This window comes from Pleurodeles waltl, chromosome 9, assembly GCF_031143425.1.
Source record: "Pleurodeles waltl isolate 20211129_DDA chromosome 9, aPleWal1.hap1.20221129, whole genome shotgun sequence".
In the NCBI taxonomy this organism is placed as follows: Eukaryota; Metazoa; Chordata; class Amphibia; order Caudata; family Salamandridae; genus Pleurodeles; species Pleurodeles waltl.
In genome coordinates, this window is record NC_090448.1 from 536,085,924 (window position 1) to 536,101,741 (window position 15,818).

At 41.3% G+C, this 15,818-nt stretch overlaps 1 protein-coding gene across 1 annotated transcript in view; it reads left to right on the plus strand.

Moving 5' to 3' along the window:
• The first annotated feature begins 1,059 nt into the window (after positions 1-1,059).
• The window catches only part of NAA30 (N-alpha-acetyltransferase 30, NatC catalytic subunit), a 33,542-nt gene continuing 18,783 nt past the window's right edge, over positions 1,060-15,818 (plus strand). Inside the window, exons 1-2 of the mRNA XM_069207442.1 lie at positions 1,060-1,775; positions 8,655-8,778. Of these exons, the coding sequence (XP_069063543.1) occupies positions 1,308-1,775; positions 8,655-8,778 (592 nt within the window). The 5' untranslated portion in view covers positions 1,060-1,307. The remainder of the gene's footprint in view (positions 1,776-8,654; positions 8,779-15,818) is intronic.

Consider the following 15,818-nt stretch of genomic DNA (forward strand, 5'->3'; position numbering starts at 1 on the left):
GATATCTGGAAACTCAATAAAAGTTGCTGAAGTACAGTTACCTCCTGGAGCCATATAGTAGCTGCTTCTACAACAACATGAAAATTGCTTTAGGACTCTAAGAGGTATGGAAAGCAATACATAACCATACAATACACAAATTGAGAGGAGACCTTTGGTGGTACCCTTGATTCCGGGTGTGCACAAATCAGATAAGATGTTTAGAATTTGACAAGTCAGAAGTCTTTTAAAATGTAGGAATTAAACAAATGTAGATAGTGTCGTTTTATGATCTAGACTTGCTCTCTCACCAGTCTCTTGTTTTCCAAAGCTTTCATAATAAAACTGTATACAAATATACATGCATACAGGGGGCTTTTAATCAGCCATTTTTATCAATTGATCAGTTCAGAGGTTATTCACTTTTTGTTTTCAACCAACTACAGAAACGGGGGTTAGCCTACTTCTTCCACTGACTGTCCTGCTCTGAAAGTGACAGCATTTCTGCGTGATCAAACGCACAGCATACATACCACCACAGCCGATTCTGACGTGAAGCTCCCTATTTTGATAATTTTTAAGCCAAAATTGCTTTATTATATATGCCTCCCATATTCAGATGCCTGCCTTTAATAGAAGTCATTAGGGAAAATACATTCCCCATTTTTTTCAAACTTTCCCAAATCCCGGTTCTAAAATGTCATATATGATGTCGAGCTTCTGAAAAGAAATGCATTTCTGCATGTGCGAAGAGAAAAACTAAGAAGTTGTACGTTTGCCAAGGGAAGACCTACTGGATTGCCCGATTCGTCATTTCGCTAGCATTCGGGGTTTGTTTCACCTTATAAACGCACAACCACCACTTTTCAAAACTGTACTGGGTAAATTTTAATTACCCCTGCCATTTGACACTTTGTTAGCTGTAGCTACTGTAACCCCCTATCAGTTGCACATCCTCCGATTGACATCTTGCCTCAGGGGAGCGCCAAACAGCTGTTCTGTGCCTATCTGGCTCACCCGTCAGAGACTTTAGCAGGGCAACATCTTGCCCTTACTGTGACCGCGCGGTGCCGTAAGACATCGGAAGTGTCGTAAGGCAGTGGCGGAAGTGCCGTAAGGCAGTCCTGGAAGTGTCGCACAGCCTCCCCGGAAGTGGTGCTCTCCGGCAGGCCGCGGCTCTCTGCCGTGTGAGAGCAGAGCGAGGAGGCGGTGCTCGGAGTGTTTCTCAGGTAGCTCAGAGTGCTCCTGCCCGCAGAGATCATGGGCGGCGGGGCGGGGATGGCCCCCGACCTGGCCTGAAGCCTGGGAAGCCGTGTGCTTCACGCAGGATGACCACTGAGCTGCCGCCCGGGCCTAGCGTGCTGGCTGAGGCCTTTTCCGGGCCGGAGGAGGCGGCCCCCGGAGGATCCTGGAGAGGACCGAAACCGGAGGACGGGGAGTCTGAGTGCAGTGTCAAGGACCCGCACCACCACGGCCACCATCCCCCCAACGGTCTCATCGCCCCCGAGCTGCGGCATCTGCGGCCGGCCAGGAGTAAAAGCCACGCCTCGGAGGAAGACCCAGGAGATACACACCATGGGCCGCGGACTGCTGACTGCGGGGTCCCCGCCACAAACGGGCTGGAGGAGGCGCTGGCCGCCTGCAGCCTCCGGGGCCCGCACATCAGATATGTGCGTTATGAATCCGAGCTACAGATGCCCGAGATCATGAGACTGATCACCAAAGACCTGTCCGAGCCCTACTCCATATACACTTATAGGTATTTTATCCACAACTGGCCGCAGCTCTGCTTTTTGGTAAGTGAGGATCTCGCCAAAGGCGTGCAGTGAAGAGGTAGCTTGCAGAGAGCCTCGCCAGAACCCGGGTCAACGACCATCACCCGCAGTTGAACCCGGTGCTGCTACTCCCCTGCCCCCCATTACCCGTCATTTATTTTCTTTTTTTAACGATTTTTATGTATTGGACGCCAGCTGCACCTTTTTCCTCTTATTTTTGAGAATCTAACCGATTTCTTTTAACGGTCTGCCCACTTTTTTGGAAGTTGTGTGCGTCACTGAATGTAAAATTATTAACTGTACAGAGGGTTGGTCCATGTGTTACTGTTTTTAGGTATGAAAAGCTGCCTCCTCCAGATCTGCATTTACCTGCCTTAATGTGTACTGCTATAGTCAGTGTTGTCGGAGTGCCCCGTCATATCGTAGCATTTGACAGCTGTTAGGTATTTGTTTGGGTGTTTATAGAACTTATTACCAAGGCAGTGTCAAGGCGTTGTGAATTAACAGCAGTGCCTTAAATTAAATAGAAACAACACAATTGAGGTTCAAATCAGAGAAGTGAAAGGTGTTTTTTACCTAACTTTTTCAACGAGGGTCCTGTTTATTGCTAGGTCTAAGGTTGTACAGTATAAGGAGAACGTTTTCTACAACTAACACTTCCTGGGACTAAGAGTTCTTTAAACAGGCGGGTCTTCGGTCCCAACTTCCGTACCAAGCCCTCTAACTAGCTAGTGCACCATGTCCTGCCCGTAACCCCGTGGTAATGCTCCCATGGTCTTCAGGGCCATGTTGCACAGTAGTAGGCAATGTTGGAGCCCTATGCTTTTTAGGAGGACATGCCACAATAAGACCTCTCCGCTTGCATTTTATTTCGTAGTTTTTAGCTTTTTCGACATGAGGTACATCTTTCTTTATTTTTTGACCCTCAAACGGTGGTCTATTTTTAGTGTAGCTAGGAAGGTGGACCACATTTGTCTTGTTGACGTGTTGTATGTTTAATGCAGCTATAGAACCCAGCAAATATTTGTTTTCAGTACGAGAGTTCGGGCTTTCTTTGGTTGTGTGAAGTAGGAAGGTTTTTGTTTGAACTGAAAGGCTGCCGTCCTGTTTTCTTAGTTTTAGAATGCATTTATCTTCTTCAATTGGCATCCTTGCATGACACTTTAAGGTATTTTGCAGGCAGATGGGGAGTAAGATGCTTGTTTTCTCTTAGAGTGGATACCAGTGGCCAAGTTAAGAGTTAAACATGGCAGTAATAGAGCTGATTATAAAGGTTATTCACAATCCAGAGTTATGGCCCTGCAGCTGAAAGTTTCAGGGGTGTGGAATTTAACAAAAATCTACTTGTCCATGGGACAGGCTGCATCCTAAATCTACTTGTCCTATTAAAAAAAACAGCTTGTACCTTTGGTGCCAATTAGTGCAGCGACAAATTATGCCAGCAGTTTCATTATATAAGAGCTTTGACAATAGCCTATCTGATTATGCCAGGGCTCATATTATAGTACAGTTTGAATACTAGCAATTTTGTTCTTTTGCCATAGTTCCCCAGATCACACTGGGGCTGGAAGCAGCCCTTTTAAATCTGTGCAAACCTACGAATTGCATGTTTTAGGGGCTTTCACCTGCTCTTCTCTGATCTTTTCCTATACTAAAAGAGGTTGGAAATGTACTCCTGAAGGCAGAAGTAAAGCTTCTTCCAGGGTTGATGGGAAAAAATGGTTGGAGGAAAGTTAACTTGTAAACGCTCAACGCATGAGCAGATTTATGTATGCTTATTTGCTCGTGCTAAAGTGCAGTTCACAAATATTTTCTAGTGTTGCGTTTCCTGGCCTACTTCTGTTAATTTTTGTGAATTAATGAAAGCCATAACTCTGCACTAATGAAAGGAAATATACCATAAGTAGATTTTTGTGACTTTTTTTAAGACTTGGACCCCTAAGTGGGTCTGACTTCAACTAAGACCCTTTTGTTTTTATTGAAAAATTCTATTAATGCATCTATGTTTTGGCTTCTCTGTAACAGCATTCTGCTCTCTCACAAGGAGCATATCAACACACAATGTAGTTTAGTTCTGTGAAGGACTACTGAGCAATGTGTGAATTTTGAGACCAAAAATACATTTTCTTTATGCCAGTCTTTGTTATAATTGTGCAGTCCCAGCAGCTCCCACAACAATAAAGTTGTATAAAAACCATGTCAAAACAAGACACGCTTTGACAAAATCAAATTGCTGACCACCAATATCGGACCAATTCATTTTACCAATGCTTATTAATTTTTCTCCCCCATAATCGTGTTAAAAATGATTACACAGGTTTTCATTAAGAATATTATAGCATGCATCAACTCATTTTACTCAGCAAAATGATACCTACAATTTTACTGTAGTTCAGCAAAAAAAAATTCTTAGTTGCGCGTTTTTTTAAAAAACGTTTTATGTTTAAATCAAAGAATCAAACTTGCTTTTAAGCCTCAAAGAGCTGCATTTGATCAGAGAGCATTCTGGGAGCATTATACGTAGCTCCATATTGTTGTCTGACTTTTTTTTCCATCCTATTAAAATATTATTTTCATCGCACAGAAGTACAAAAAATTGTCTTTCACAGCTACTGAAATATATTTTGAAATGTTTGTAAAGTTGAATTATTAGTTATATAAATGTGTTTTAGGAAAAACCTGATTCAAAAAGCCTTTCATTTCACATAGGTCAGTTAGTTCACATTACAAAATCCCGGAACTCTGCAGTCACAAGGACAGCTATTTGCATTTTCAAGACAACAAACTGACTTTTGACCTCTGTCTCTGAACACAGAGCAAATGTGACAAGAATAAGCTTTGAAGGCATCTTAATTGCTAATGAACACCTGTTCTTCGTCCACTCACCAGAAGGGGCAAGTAGGATCTAAAAGTTGGCCATGATTTGGTTATTTCTTGTAGGCAAAACCGATATTGGAGAGCTTAGTCAGTGGGCTGCTATTCAGCTGCTACATGGGTAGAAGATGGTGGATGTTTTTAACATGCATATATACCTCTTAAAAGCATGAACCCCTAAATTTCTTCATTTGGAGAGTGAGGGAATGGGAATTTAGCAACTGCCCTCAAGCACCACAATTATTAAAAGGTCCTAACCCATATGCATATATATATTTTGTATTTCTATTCAGTGTCTGTGTTCCTCAAGACTAAATGTCCCCTGCTATTTGAGTTATTCTATGAATGCTGTAGGGATGGAATTTAACACTATCCCTTCTCACTTGTTGGTACAACTTGTTAGTCAAGATCTGCAACTTAAAGTGCAGTTTTTGTGAACTTTTTTTTTTGCTTGATTGGAGAGCTGTCATGTCTAGTTAACTGCAACATATTTTTGCAGAATTGGCTTTTCTGTGAATACATGCTGTATTTGGGTGCTGTAAGTGCTCATACAGTGTGGATTGCAAACACAGAACAAGATTACATTAATCTTACCCGGCTAAAGAGATTGACAATCTGTACTCGAAAATTGCTCCTTTTCAATTCGGAATTACTTCTATGTAGCCTATCAAGTTTGTGAAACAAGTGAAAATTGATTTGTTTTGGTTTTCGTTAGATCGTTCATCAAAGGTGTGCAGTTTTACGAGTTTTGTTTAATTAACAAAGTCTAATGTGATAAAAATACATATGGTGTTTTAGGATTTTGTACACTTACGTTTTGGGAAAATGTGCCTTATTAGATTGTATCAGAGGTCCCTCTGCCTGTAACACTGCAACTGTTTTATGCTTTTTAGGGCCTTTGACATTGGCAAAATTCAGACCTGCTTCGTGGCAGTGGTCTTCATCTTTTTAATGCAGCCCCCTCGTGTAAAATAAATTTCATCGGGAACCTCCAGAATGCAAAAACATTTTCACTGTCATTTTATAAAACTGGTAGCTCAAAACACATGGTAATAGTTCAAACATAACAGTTATGCTCAGCTAATTCTTTTAAGAATGCAATTCATTACATTATTGCCATTACGCTCTACGCAGCACTGTGGCCCTAAATTGTAAAAATATCAACATACTGCTCCTTTGTGAGAAATGGGGGCTCTGGGCCTTTAGACGTATTGGCTCCCAAAAGACACCTACTCCCAGCTATGACAAGAGTGACAAAATGTTATGATGGTCAACTACAGTGCAGCACACTCACACTTTTTTCAGAAAAAACACAGTTACAGTTTTCAGCTTGATGCTCTTCTTGATCATTGCCTACCTGACCTCATCCCCTGTTTTGCTACTCAGGTCCTCAGGGATTTGGGTGAGGTAGTGTCTTTCTCCCCTGCTCCCCCTTCCAGTTTGAATACCTCTGCTCTAAAACCATTCCATATGAAAACGGGGTTTGTGCTTGGAGTTGATATTGTAGTCTAGACAATATCATAAAGATAACACAACATTGAAAAATTCTAGATTTCAATTTGAGAGCGATTTCCTGCCAATGCTTCAGTGGCAAATATTTATATTACAGCTGTAGGTATAAATATTGAATGGATCCGTATAATTATGCTAAATCTATTGATAGCTTCAGAACAGCAGTGATCTAATCTTGTTGCCGTGGCAAATTACTTTTCAACGCCTCATTCTTTGGGTTTATTGGAAATGTATAGTGAGGAACATGTTGGACTGTTTTTCACCTTTTTTTATGAACAGTTTTCAAGAAAGGTGCATTCATTTTAAGCAAATATTCTCACTCGTAGGATCAAGATGTTATCATGCTTATTACCTAGTTACCACCAAAGGGACACTCCTAGCTTGTTGGCGAGCCAAGTATTCTACTCTTAATAGTAAATCCTAATTAAGCAGCATTAGCTTTTTCTGTACCAGCAGACTTACTATAACCCTTCGATGGAGGCCAAAGCCAACACAATACTACAGCTAGTACCCTTCACATGCAGTTGTGTGGAAAAATGGGTAACATTTTTACCCCAAATGAAGGACTGGATAATTGAAAACTCTTCCATATGCCGTAGTACAAGGATGTGAACCTGCTACTCATTACCACCAATAGCTATATCATTGAGATGACCCTCCTCACAAACTAGGCACGTTGCTACATTTAGTTACTGAAGCAGGCTAATTATAAATTGCAGGATACCAAAGTACCCTTCACACGACTCTCAAGTGGAAAAAACCTGAGCTAGATCAACAAAACCAAATACAAAAGGGGGGCTTTTCAGCTATAAATCCAACACCCTCTGCCAGTACTCATTTTTCAAACTAAACTCTATTTCTTTCTCTAAATAAAAACAAGGCCTATGTTATTGCCATTCCGCTTTGTCAGCATCCCAAAGACTGTCACCTATGAAGAGACTATTAAACATAACCTAGGCTTCAGGGGCACGGAGGTAAAGTAATGAAAACAAAGGTGTTCTCTGTACAGATTACGGTGTTTTTTTGCATTTATTTTAATTGTCTCGGGGTAATGATCAACATCATGTACCTGTTTAGCTATTACAGATTAAGATGCAAAGTACCTCATGTTGCTTTCGTTAGCCAGGGCCGAGACAGACCCTTTCAAATGTCCACATCTCGCCAAACTGATTCCAGATTCACTAACCGGATCCATCATGTTAAAAGGGGATCGTGGATTATGCATGATTAACCTGGACTGATTGCCCGATTCCAAAACATTTAACACATTATTCCTTAGAAAAAGGAATACTGAATCAGCTTGATGTCTAAAGTGAAAACCAAAGGCCAAATGACAACGCAGTGCACATCCGTCATAGTTGCATTTTGAGTAACTAGCATGTCCAACAGCTTGGAGCTCCTTGGCAGTCCTTTGTTTTGTCTACCTAACAGTAAGCCAGTAAAACAGTGTGCCTTTTTTCCCTTGTTACCGGCTCTGTGCACCATTGTACCTATATGGTGTAATTCTCACTGGCCTGCTGGCAGTTTCAGCCTAGGCGGGATGTGGCACCTTAAGGAGCCGCCCGATGGTACCATCATTTAATTTGGCAAATAATGATGTCTGCTTTTAAGGGCACTCCCCATTTAGTACTGATAGATAGTCGAACATTGTTTTTTTTTTTATTTTATTTTTTTAAACCCTACATGCCTTCTACTGTGTCATTTTAAACAACAATCCTGTTTTTTTTTTTTTTTTCACATAGGTGTTTTTTTGAGGGATTCAGCAACAACCACAGAGCGGGGAGGCCTGATTTTTCTTTGCAATGTAATCGAAACTTTAATGCCCTTCACCAGCACCTCTTTCCAAGAAATGTTCCACACCGTTGTCCATCAGTGACAAGCTTGTGTGAGAGATGAGCAGCATAAAACCCATGATTTGCACTTTACTAGGCACAGTAGATAAAATACACGGCTATTTTACAGTAGTCGAAAGACCAGTTAAAAGTAAGGGAAACTGGTAAAGACCGAGTTAAAAATGGTTAAGTGAGTTCCAGCAATTGCATAACTCTACTGTAAAATAAATGCAGAGCTCAATTGAAGGTATTTATTTTTAGTTTTGTCTCTTTTTAAATTAATATTTGTTTAGCAAATGTCTTCTAAATCATTGGATTGCCTTTGTATTTTATTACAAATGCAGGCTTAATAGACAAAGGGAATTGTCAGTTTTCTTACTTACTGTTGTCATTATATTGCATTTCTTTGTCTTCTGTATTTCTTGTTATGCCAATTCCCTTATTCAAATCCCAAGCAAAAAGCTGTTCGAGACGTTTATTGTAACATCTTGTCAGCAGCCAACAGTCCAGAAGGGAGAAAGAACCCTTCAGGTACTCATTCCACGCATCTTCTTCAGGTACTCATGCTGCACATCTTTGCTATGATATATTTTGATAACGTAAGACTTGTTACTCAATGTAGTTACCAGCATCACTGCTATTTAACTAGAAAACATTTACACTTAATTACTTTATCTTTAAGGCCATGGTAGGAGAGGAGTGTGTGGGTGCCATCGTCTGCAAGTTGGATATGCACAAAAAGATGTTCCGAAGAGGTTATATAGCCATGTTAGCTGTGGATTCCAAATATAGAAGAAATGGCATTGGTAAGAAAATCGTCCTTCATTTTTAGAGCACGTTTTGTATTTCTCTTTATACCAATAGTTGTAATTCTATCTGCCATTGGTACATTGATTGCATTTCACCATTGTGTGCTGGTTATGGCCACAGCTGCTAGTTTAGATAGGGCAGTCTTCATTGATAAGAATGCCCTAGCTGAATTATACTTTCTTTGGGTGACCTGAGTTTACCAAGCCTGCAGTTGATGTACTAAAGCAAAAGTGGAAAACGGGAGCTTAGAAGGGATGGCGAAACAAACCTGTTTCTGCCGATGGCACTGCAACACAAATTACAAAATAGTTGATTGAGCTTCTGGTTTCAGAAGTCTGGTCACTATCAAAGAATATTTTAGCTTGTTGGACTCTTCCTCTCCCCGTCATTACACTGATGTGCCACATGTGTTTTTGTTTCTCTCTTCCTTCTTGTCGTTACCTGCGCTGTGATGAGATTGATTACTGACTACGCCAGTGAAAGTCCAGTCCATTTCCTATTCAAGGTCTTTTGCTGTCATGGAGTGTGCAAAATGTATTGTGAGTTGCGTGTGGGTGAACAATGGGCCCCATTGTAAACTAGTTGTCACTTAAAGTGTTGTTTTTGTGGGATTAGGAGGGAGCTTTAAGTTGTAAGGATGATTGAAACCAAACAATGCTGTGGTCTTTAGCCATAGATACTGTGTCCAACCCGCTAGTTACATTCATTTGCCATGTTGTATGCAGCAGAAAAGCCCAGCGTTCTCAAGGGAGTGCAAATTTCTACAGCAATGATGCATAGAATGTAGTCCTAGAAACGAAACAGGTCAACTTCTGTTCCATACCAAGGTCTGAATCCTGATGAGTAAGAAAAAGAAGCTTGACGACAGTCACGTCTAATACCATTCAAAACTCATTCCGTCCGGTATCGTGGCAATAATTATTAAGGTTGTGATGGGGACAAAATTAGGTTATTAATTAGGAGGCAAATATTTTTAAACGTTATCTTAATAAATAGCAATACCCTGCCTCAACATTACAGGTATGGTATCTTCCCCTGATGGACACGTTTTTGAACTGCAGCTTGCTGAGTGGAAAGCACATTGACAAATACGATAGGTCTTGTTTACTAGAACTAGTAGCTTTGCCAATCTTTTTGCCATGCTATAGAGCATAGCAGTTGCTGTGCAGCATGGTAATTATAACAACAACAAAAAACACACGGCGTGTTTTTGAAATCGGAATTTTTTTTCTTTAAAAAAGGAGCATGAAATCCCTGTTTTAAAATGCAAAAGGAACAGATGATCGACTGAACGGTGAATAAATAAAACATTTAAAATGAAGTGCAAAGGGATCATTTGGTTGGTTTAGCAGGTTGGAGGTGGAAGAAGCAACATAGGCAAAATAGCCTCGCAGACCAATGGGCAGTATGGGAGGACTGCACATAATTGAGAGGTGGAGGAGGAAGAGAAACACAGAGGCGGTAACTGGAAGACACAGACAATCTCATGCTGTGCTTCAACTCAGAAAAAAAGATGGTATTTAAAAGTAAGCAGTGAAAGCATAGAAACTAGAGAGTCAAAGCGATGGTAATGGGCTGCACTTAATTGGAGCGACAAATGCAAAATTGAAAAGCTGGGACACACATAAAAAGCGGGCACATGAGTGACAGTAATCCCAACCAGTGATAAGAAATGGATGGACTTCAAGCCACTGTATGTTCATAGTAATTCCACAGTATCTTTTGCAACCATACAGCTTGCACTGCCTTGTAGCGTGACCTAAGGTGGCCTGTCAGTTTTAGTTGAACGAATCTGAAAATCAGTAGATGTTTTTTATTATGAAGGTTAACTATACTTTTCTCGAATCAAGGGGCCAACCAATTGTACTGCAGTCTATTGTGGGAGGAAAGGACAGTGGCTTCCCTTGAGGAAAGTACATGTTGGATGTGCAGTGGATGTAATAGTGGGTGAAGGTGCTCACAACAAACCATCTTACAGATTTTGTTAATGAAAAACGTATTGCGTATATTTCACAGGTCTTGTGAGAAGATAATAGTTGGAAAGTAAAGCATGGTCAGGTTGAGTAGGGACCACTTTAAACAGAGCACCATAAACATCTTTACTTTAATGCGTTTTATGGTCGAATTGTACATTTTTACAAGAGGTTGCTGTGTTAGCTTGTCCTGCAGAGGCATGTTGCCTCCACTTAGGTTCTTCCATTAGACGTTCTTGCTTAATTTAGGATAGGTGTAGTGAAAGCGATTGTAATCAATAAGGAGTGATGTGATATAAAAGCATCTTTGTGGCTTCATTCGTGTATTTAGTGAGTACATGTGTGTACTTCCCTTTTTACTCAGGCAGGACCTGAAGCAGAGAGAGAAGCAAGTGAAGGCCAAGATTATTTTTTCCCGTTTTGAGCAGCAGCAATCAACCTCTCTCTTGCACTCACCATCTTGTAACCAAAATATCCTTACTGTAAAGTAAGGTAACGCTTACAACAGGTGCACCAAAGGTTATCTTGATGATAAATTAAAATATGTATACTTCTACTTACAACCGGCCCCTTTGCAGAGAGATCAAGGGCAGCTACCCCCTCTAGCCTACAGCGGTGAGGAGACTGATTTAGAATCTTCCCATTCTAAAGGTACAACAAAGGTGTCCATATTTGATCAGGCCTAAATTCATTGGCATTGCAGCCTATTTTTTTTTTTTTTTTTCCGTTTTTTTTTCTCGATTTCATTTGAAATAATTTTTTGGATTCCTTTATACTTGATTATGGTACCGCCAGTGATCCTGAGCAAGGGCATCTCTTGTGGTGTTTGTGTGTTGTGTTTAATGGTTTTTACAGGTCTTCACTAAGATATATTGATTTACCTGATTGGTTATTAGTCAAACAACAATCTATCAAACAATAGATAGATAATTGCTCGCCGACCAGTACATGGTTGTCCTACAAAAGCTGTAGGATAACTGTTTGGCAAGTGAAATTTTATGGCAAGAAGGCACTCCTTCCCAGGGTATATTACAAAAGCTCACTTGTTCTATTTCTTATTGCAGTGGCATTTCCAGGTATGCACCAATCAAAAAAGGGTGCAAGTCCGAATTGACAGTGCACTCCTAACGAGAGAAGACTTCCTCGCTAGAAGACCCAAAAATGTTGCACGTTTGTTTTTTCTTCGTAGTGCAGGATTGTTTTTTGGGCTAAATCACTTGTATGTTTCTCAGCTGATGTGTACAATTTAGGAACATACATACATACATTTTTGAGTAATTCCTGTACAAAACTGCTGTAATTATCCCGGTTTTGTGCCTGGGAATCCTTTACCCCTATTTAAATCTGTACCTTTATATTATTGCTTAAGTAGGGGACACAAGGAAAAAACATTTTGTAGTCTATTTGCGCAACCAATCTGTTCTTGTGATGAAGATTGAAAATGTGCATTCATTTTTCACTTAAGCAGTGTCTCCATATTTAAAAGTATTTGTAACCAAGTCATTGCAAGCTTTCAGATACAATATGTGTATCCTATCATTCATTTAAAAACCATCATCCTGCTATGGTAAAAAACAACATCCGCTAAGCATTCTTTTTCATTCATGGTAACCCAGGGCAATAAAACAGGTGCTTTTTAGTTCTATTTAATGCCTCGCCTACTGGACAGCTTTTAGCTGTCTGTAGATGAAAGCTTACTGTGGATCATGGAAAAAACGTAGCGGGCTTAGATCCTGTACATTGAATACCATTGATTGGCTTTATTGACCCTCTCATTTACTATTTTTATTATTGCAATTTCAACCATAAACTGGTATAACTTCAAATCAAACTGACCATGTTTAGTACACAGACAAGTAAGCAAATCCAGACTATTGGTATTATTAGACTAGACGGTGTATGTACACAATAAATAGAAATGATTCTTTTACTTTACACAGTGAATGTTTGAGGTAAAAAATAAACACGTATGGGAAGCCCAGCAAATGCAACAAGAACCAGGGACATAATTTTTACTGTAATGGTAGAAACACAGTGGATCCCAAATATAGCTAGGCCTGAATGCACTTGGTAGCAGTGTGCCATATGTTTCAGCATTCGCACAAGAGGTTAGCTTTTTTTAACCAGCCTGCCCAACTCACTGATGTTCTACTCCTTCAGTTAATCTCAAATATGTGTTTTTCCAACAGCAGGGCAAGACTTACACATTTACAAAGTGTTCAGTATCCTTTTAATATGCTGTAGGAAAGTATACCTTCGTCCTTGGCATGTTACCCCCAATTTCTGCCTGTAAGTCAGTATGTTTTGCCTTTCTTACTGGGATCCTGCTGGTCAGGACCCCAGTGCTCATAGTTTGTGGCCTAATGTGTGTGTTGTCAGTAGTGTTTAACTGTGTCACTTCATAGTATATGGTACGTAGGTACCCAGGGCATTGGTGTTCCAGTAGATCCTTATGAGCTGCAGCATTTCTTTTGCAACTGAGAAGGAGCTCAGACAAACCCTTTCACAGCCCTGCCACTGCAGCCTGCGTGAAATAGTCCACACACTATTTCACAGCCATTTTCGCTGCACTTAAGTAACTTATAAGTCACCTATATTTCTAACCTTCATTTACTGAAGGGTAGGTGCAAAGTTACTAAGTATGAGGGTACCCTTGCACTAGCAAAGGTGCCCCCATGCTGTCCAGGTTCAATTCCCCAAACATTGTGAGTTGTGGGGGTACCATTACATGCGCGCACTACATATAGGTCAATACCTATATGTAGCTTCACAATGGTAACTTCGAATATGGCCATGTAAGGTACAGGGAGTGCAGAATTATTAGGCAAGTTGTATTTTTGAGGATTAATTTTATTATTGAACAACAACCATGTTCTCAATGAACCCAAAAAACTCATTAATATCAAAACTGAATATTTTTGGAAGTAGTTTTTAGTTTGTTTTTAGTTTTAGCTATGTTAGGGGGATATCTGTGTGTGCAGGTGACTATCACTGTGCATAATTATTAGGCAACTTAACAAAAAAATATATATACCCATTTCAATTATTTATCATTACCAGTGAAACCAATATAACATCTCAACATTCACAAATATACATTTCTGACATTCAAAAACAAAACAAAAACAAATCAGTGACCAATATAGCCACCTTTCTTTGCAAGGACACTCAAAAGCCTGCCATCCATGGATTCTATCAGTGTTTTGATCTGTTCACCATCAACATTGCGTGCAGCAGCAACCACAGCCTCCCAGACACTGTTCAGAGAGGTGTACTGTTTTCCCTCCTTGTAAATCTCACATTTGATGATGGACCACAGGTTCTCAATGGGGTTCAGATCAGGTGAACAAGGAGGCCATGTCATTAGATTTCCTTCTTTTATACCCTTTCTTGCCAGCCACGCTGTGGAGTACTTGGACGCGTGTGATGGAGCATTGTCCTGCATGAAAATCATGTTTTTCTTGAAGGATGCAGACTTCTTCCTGTACCACTGCTTGAAGAAGGTGTCTTCCAGGAACTGGCAGTAGGACTGGGAGTTGAGCTTGACTCCATCCTCAACCCGAAAAGGCCCCACAAGCTCATCTTTGATGATACCAGCCCAAACCAGTACTCCACCTCCACCTTGCTGGCGTCTGAGTCGGACTGGAGCTCTCTGCCCTTTACCAATCCAGCCACGGGCCCATCCATCTGGCCCATCAAGACACACTCTGATTTCATCAGTCCATAAAACCTTAGAAAAATCAGTCTTGAGATATTTCTTGGCCCAGTCTTGACGTTTCAGCTTGTGTGTCTTGTTCAGTGGTGGTCGTCTTTCAGCCTTTCTTACCTTGGCCATGTCTTTGAGTATTGCACACCTTGTGCTTTTGGGCACTCCAGTGATGTTGCAGCTCTGAAATATGGCCAAACTGGTGGCAAGTGGCATCGTGGCAGCTGCACGCTTGACTTTTCTCAGTTCATGGGCAGTTATTTTGCGCCTTGGTTTTTCCACACGCTTCTTGCGACCCTGTTGACTATTTTGAATGAAACGCTTGATTGTTCGATGATCACGCTTCAGAAGCTTTGCAATTTTAAGAGTGCTGCATCCCTCTGCAAGATATCTCACTATTTTTGACTTTTCTGAGCCTATCAAGTCCTTCTTTTGACCCATTTTGCCAAAGGAAAGGAAGTTGCCTAATAATTATGCACACCTGATATAGGGTGTTGATGTCATTAGACCACACCCCTTCTCATTACAGAGATGCACATCACCTACTATGCTTAATTGGTAGTAGGCTTTCGAGCCTATACAGCTTGGAGTAAGACAACATGCATAAAGAGGATGATGTGGTCAAAATACTCATTTGCCTAATAATTCTGCACTCCCTGTATCTATGCTCATGGAATTGTCCCCCCCCCTTCCAAAACTGGTATAGGGGGATGGGGGCAATTGCATGCATCATGGGGGCTCCACCATGGATCCCCAGTACTGCCAAACCAGCTCTCTGAGGCTTGCACTGCAGCTACAGCTGCTGCCACCTCACAGACAGGGTTTTGCCCCCCTGGGGTCTGAGCAGCTAAGGCAGAACAAAACATTTCCTTTGGGAGGAGGGAGTTGGCCCCTCTCCTTTCGGAAATAGGTGTTACAGGCTTGGGAGGGGTAGCCTCTAGGAGCCTCTGGAAATGCGTTGAAGGACACAGATGGTGCCCTCCTTGCATAAGCAAGTCTACACCGGTTCAGGGACCCCCAGTCCCTGCTCTGCAGTGAAACCGGACAAAGGAAAGGAGAGTGACCACTCCCCTGTCCATCACCACCCCAGGGGTGGTGCCTGGAGCTGCTTCAGTGTGTCCTTGGCATCAGCCATCTTGTTTTCTGAGTGGCCAGTGCCAGCAGGTGACTTCAGAGACCCCTCCTGATAGGTGAATACCTGGTTAGGTAGCCAATCCCCCTCTCAGGGCTATTTAGGGTCTCTCCTGTGGGTTCCTCTTCAGATTCAGCTTGCAAGTTTCCAGCAGGACTCCTCTGCAACTCCTGCTTCATCCTCTGACCGTCGGATCAACCTCTGACTGCTCCAGGAACAGCTGTA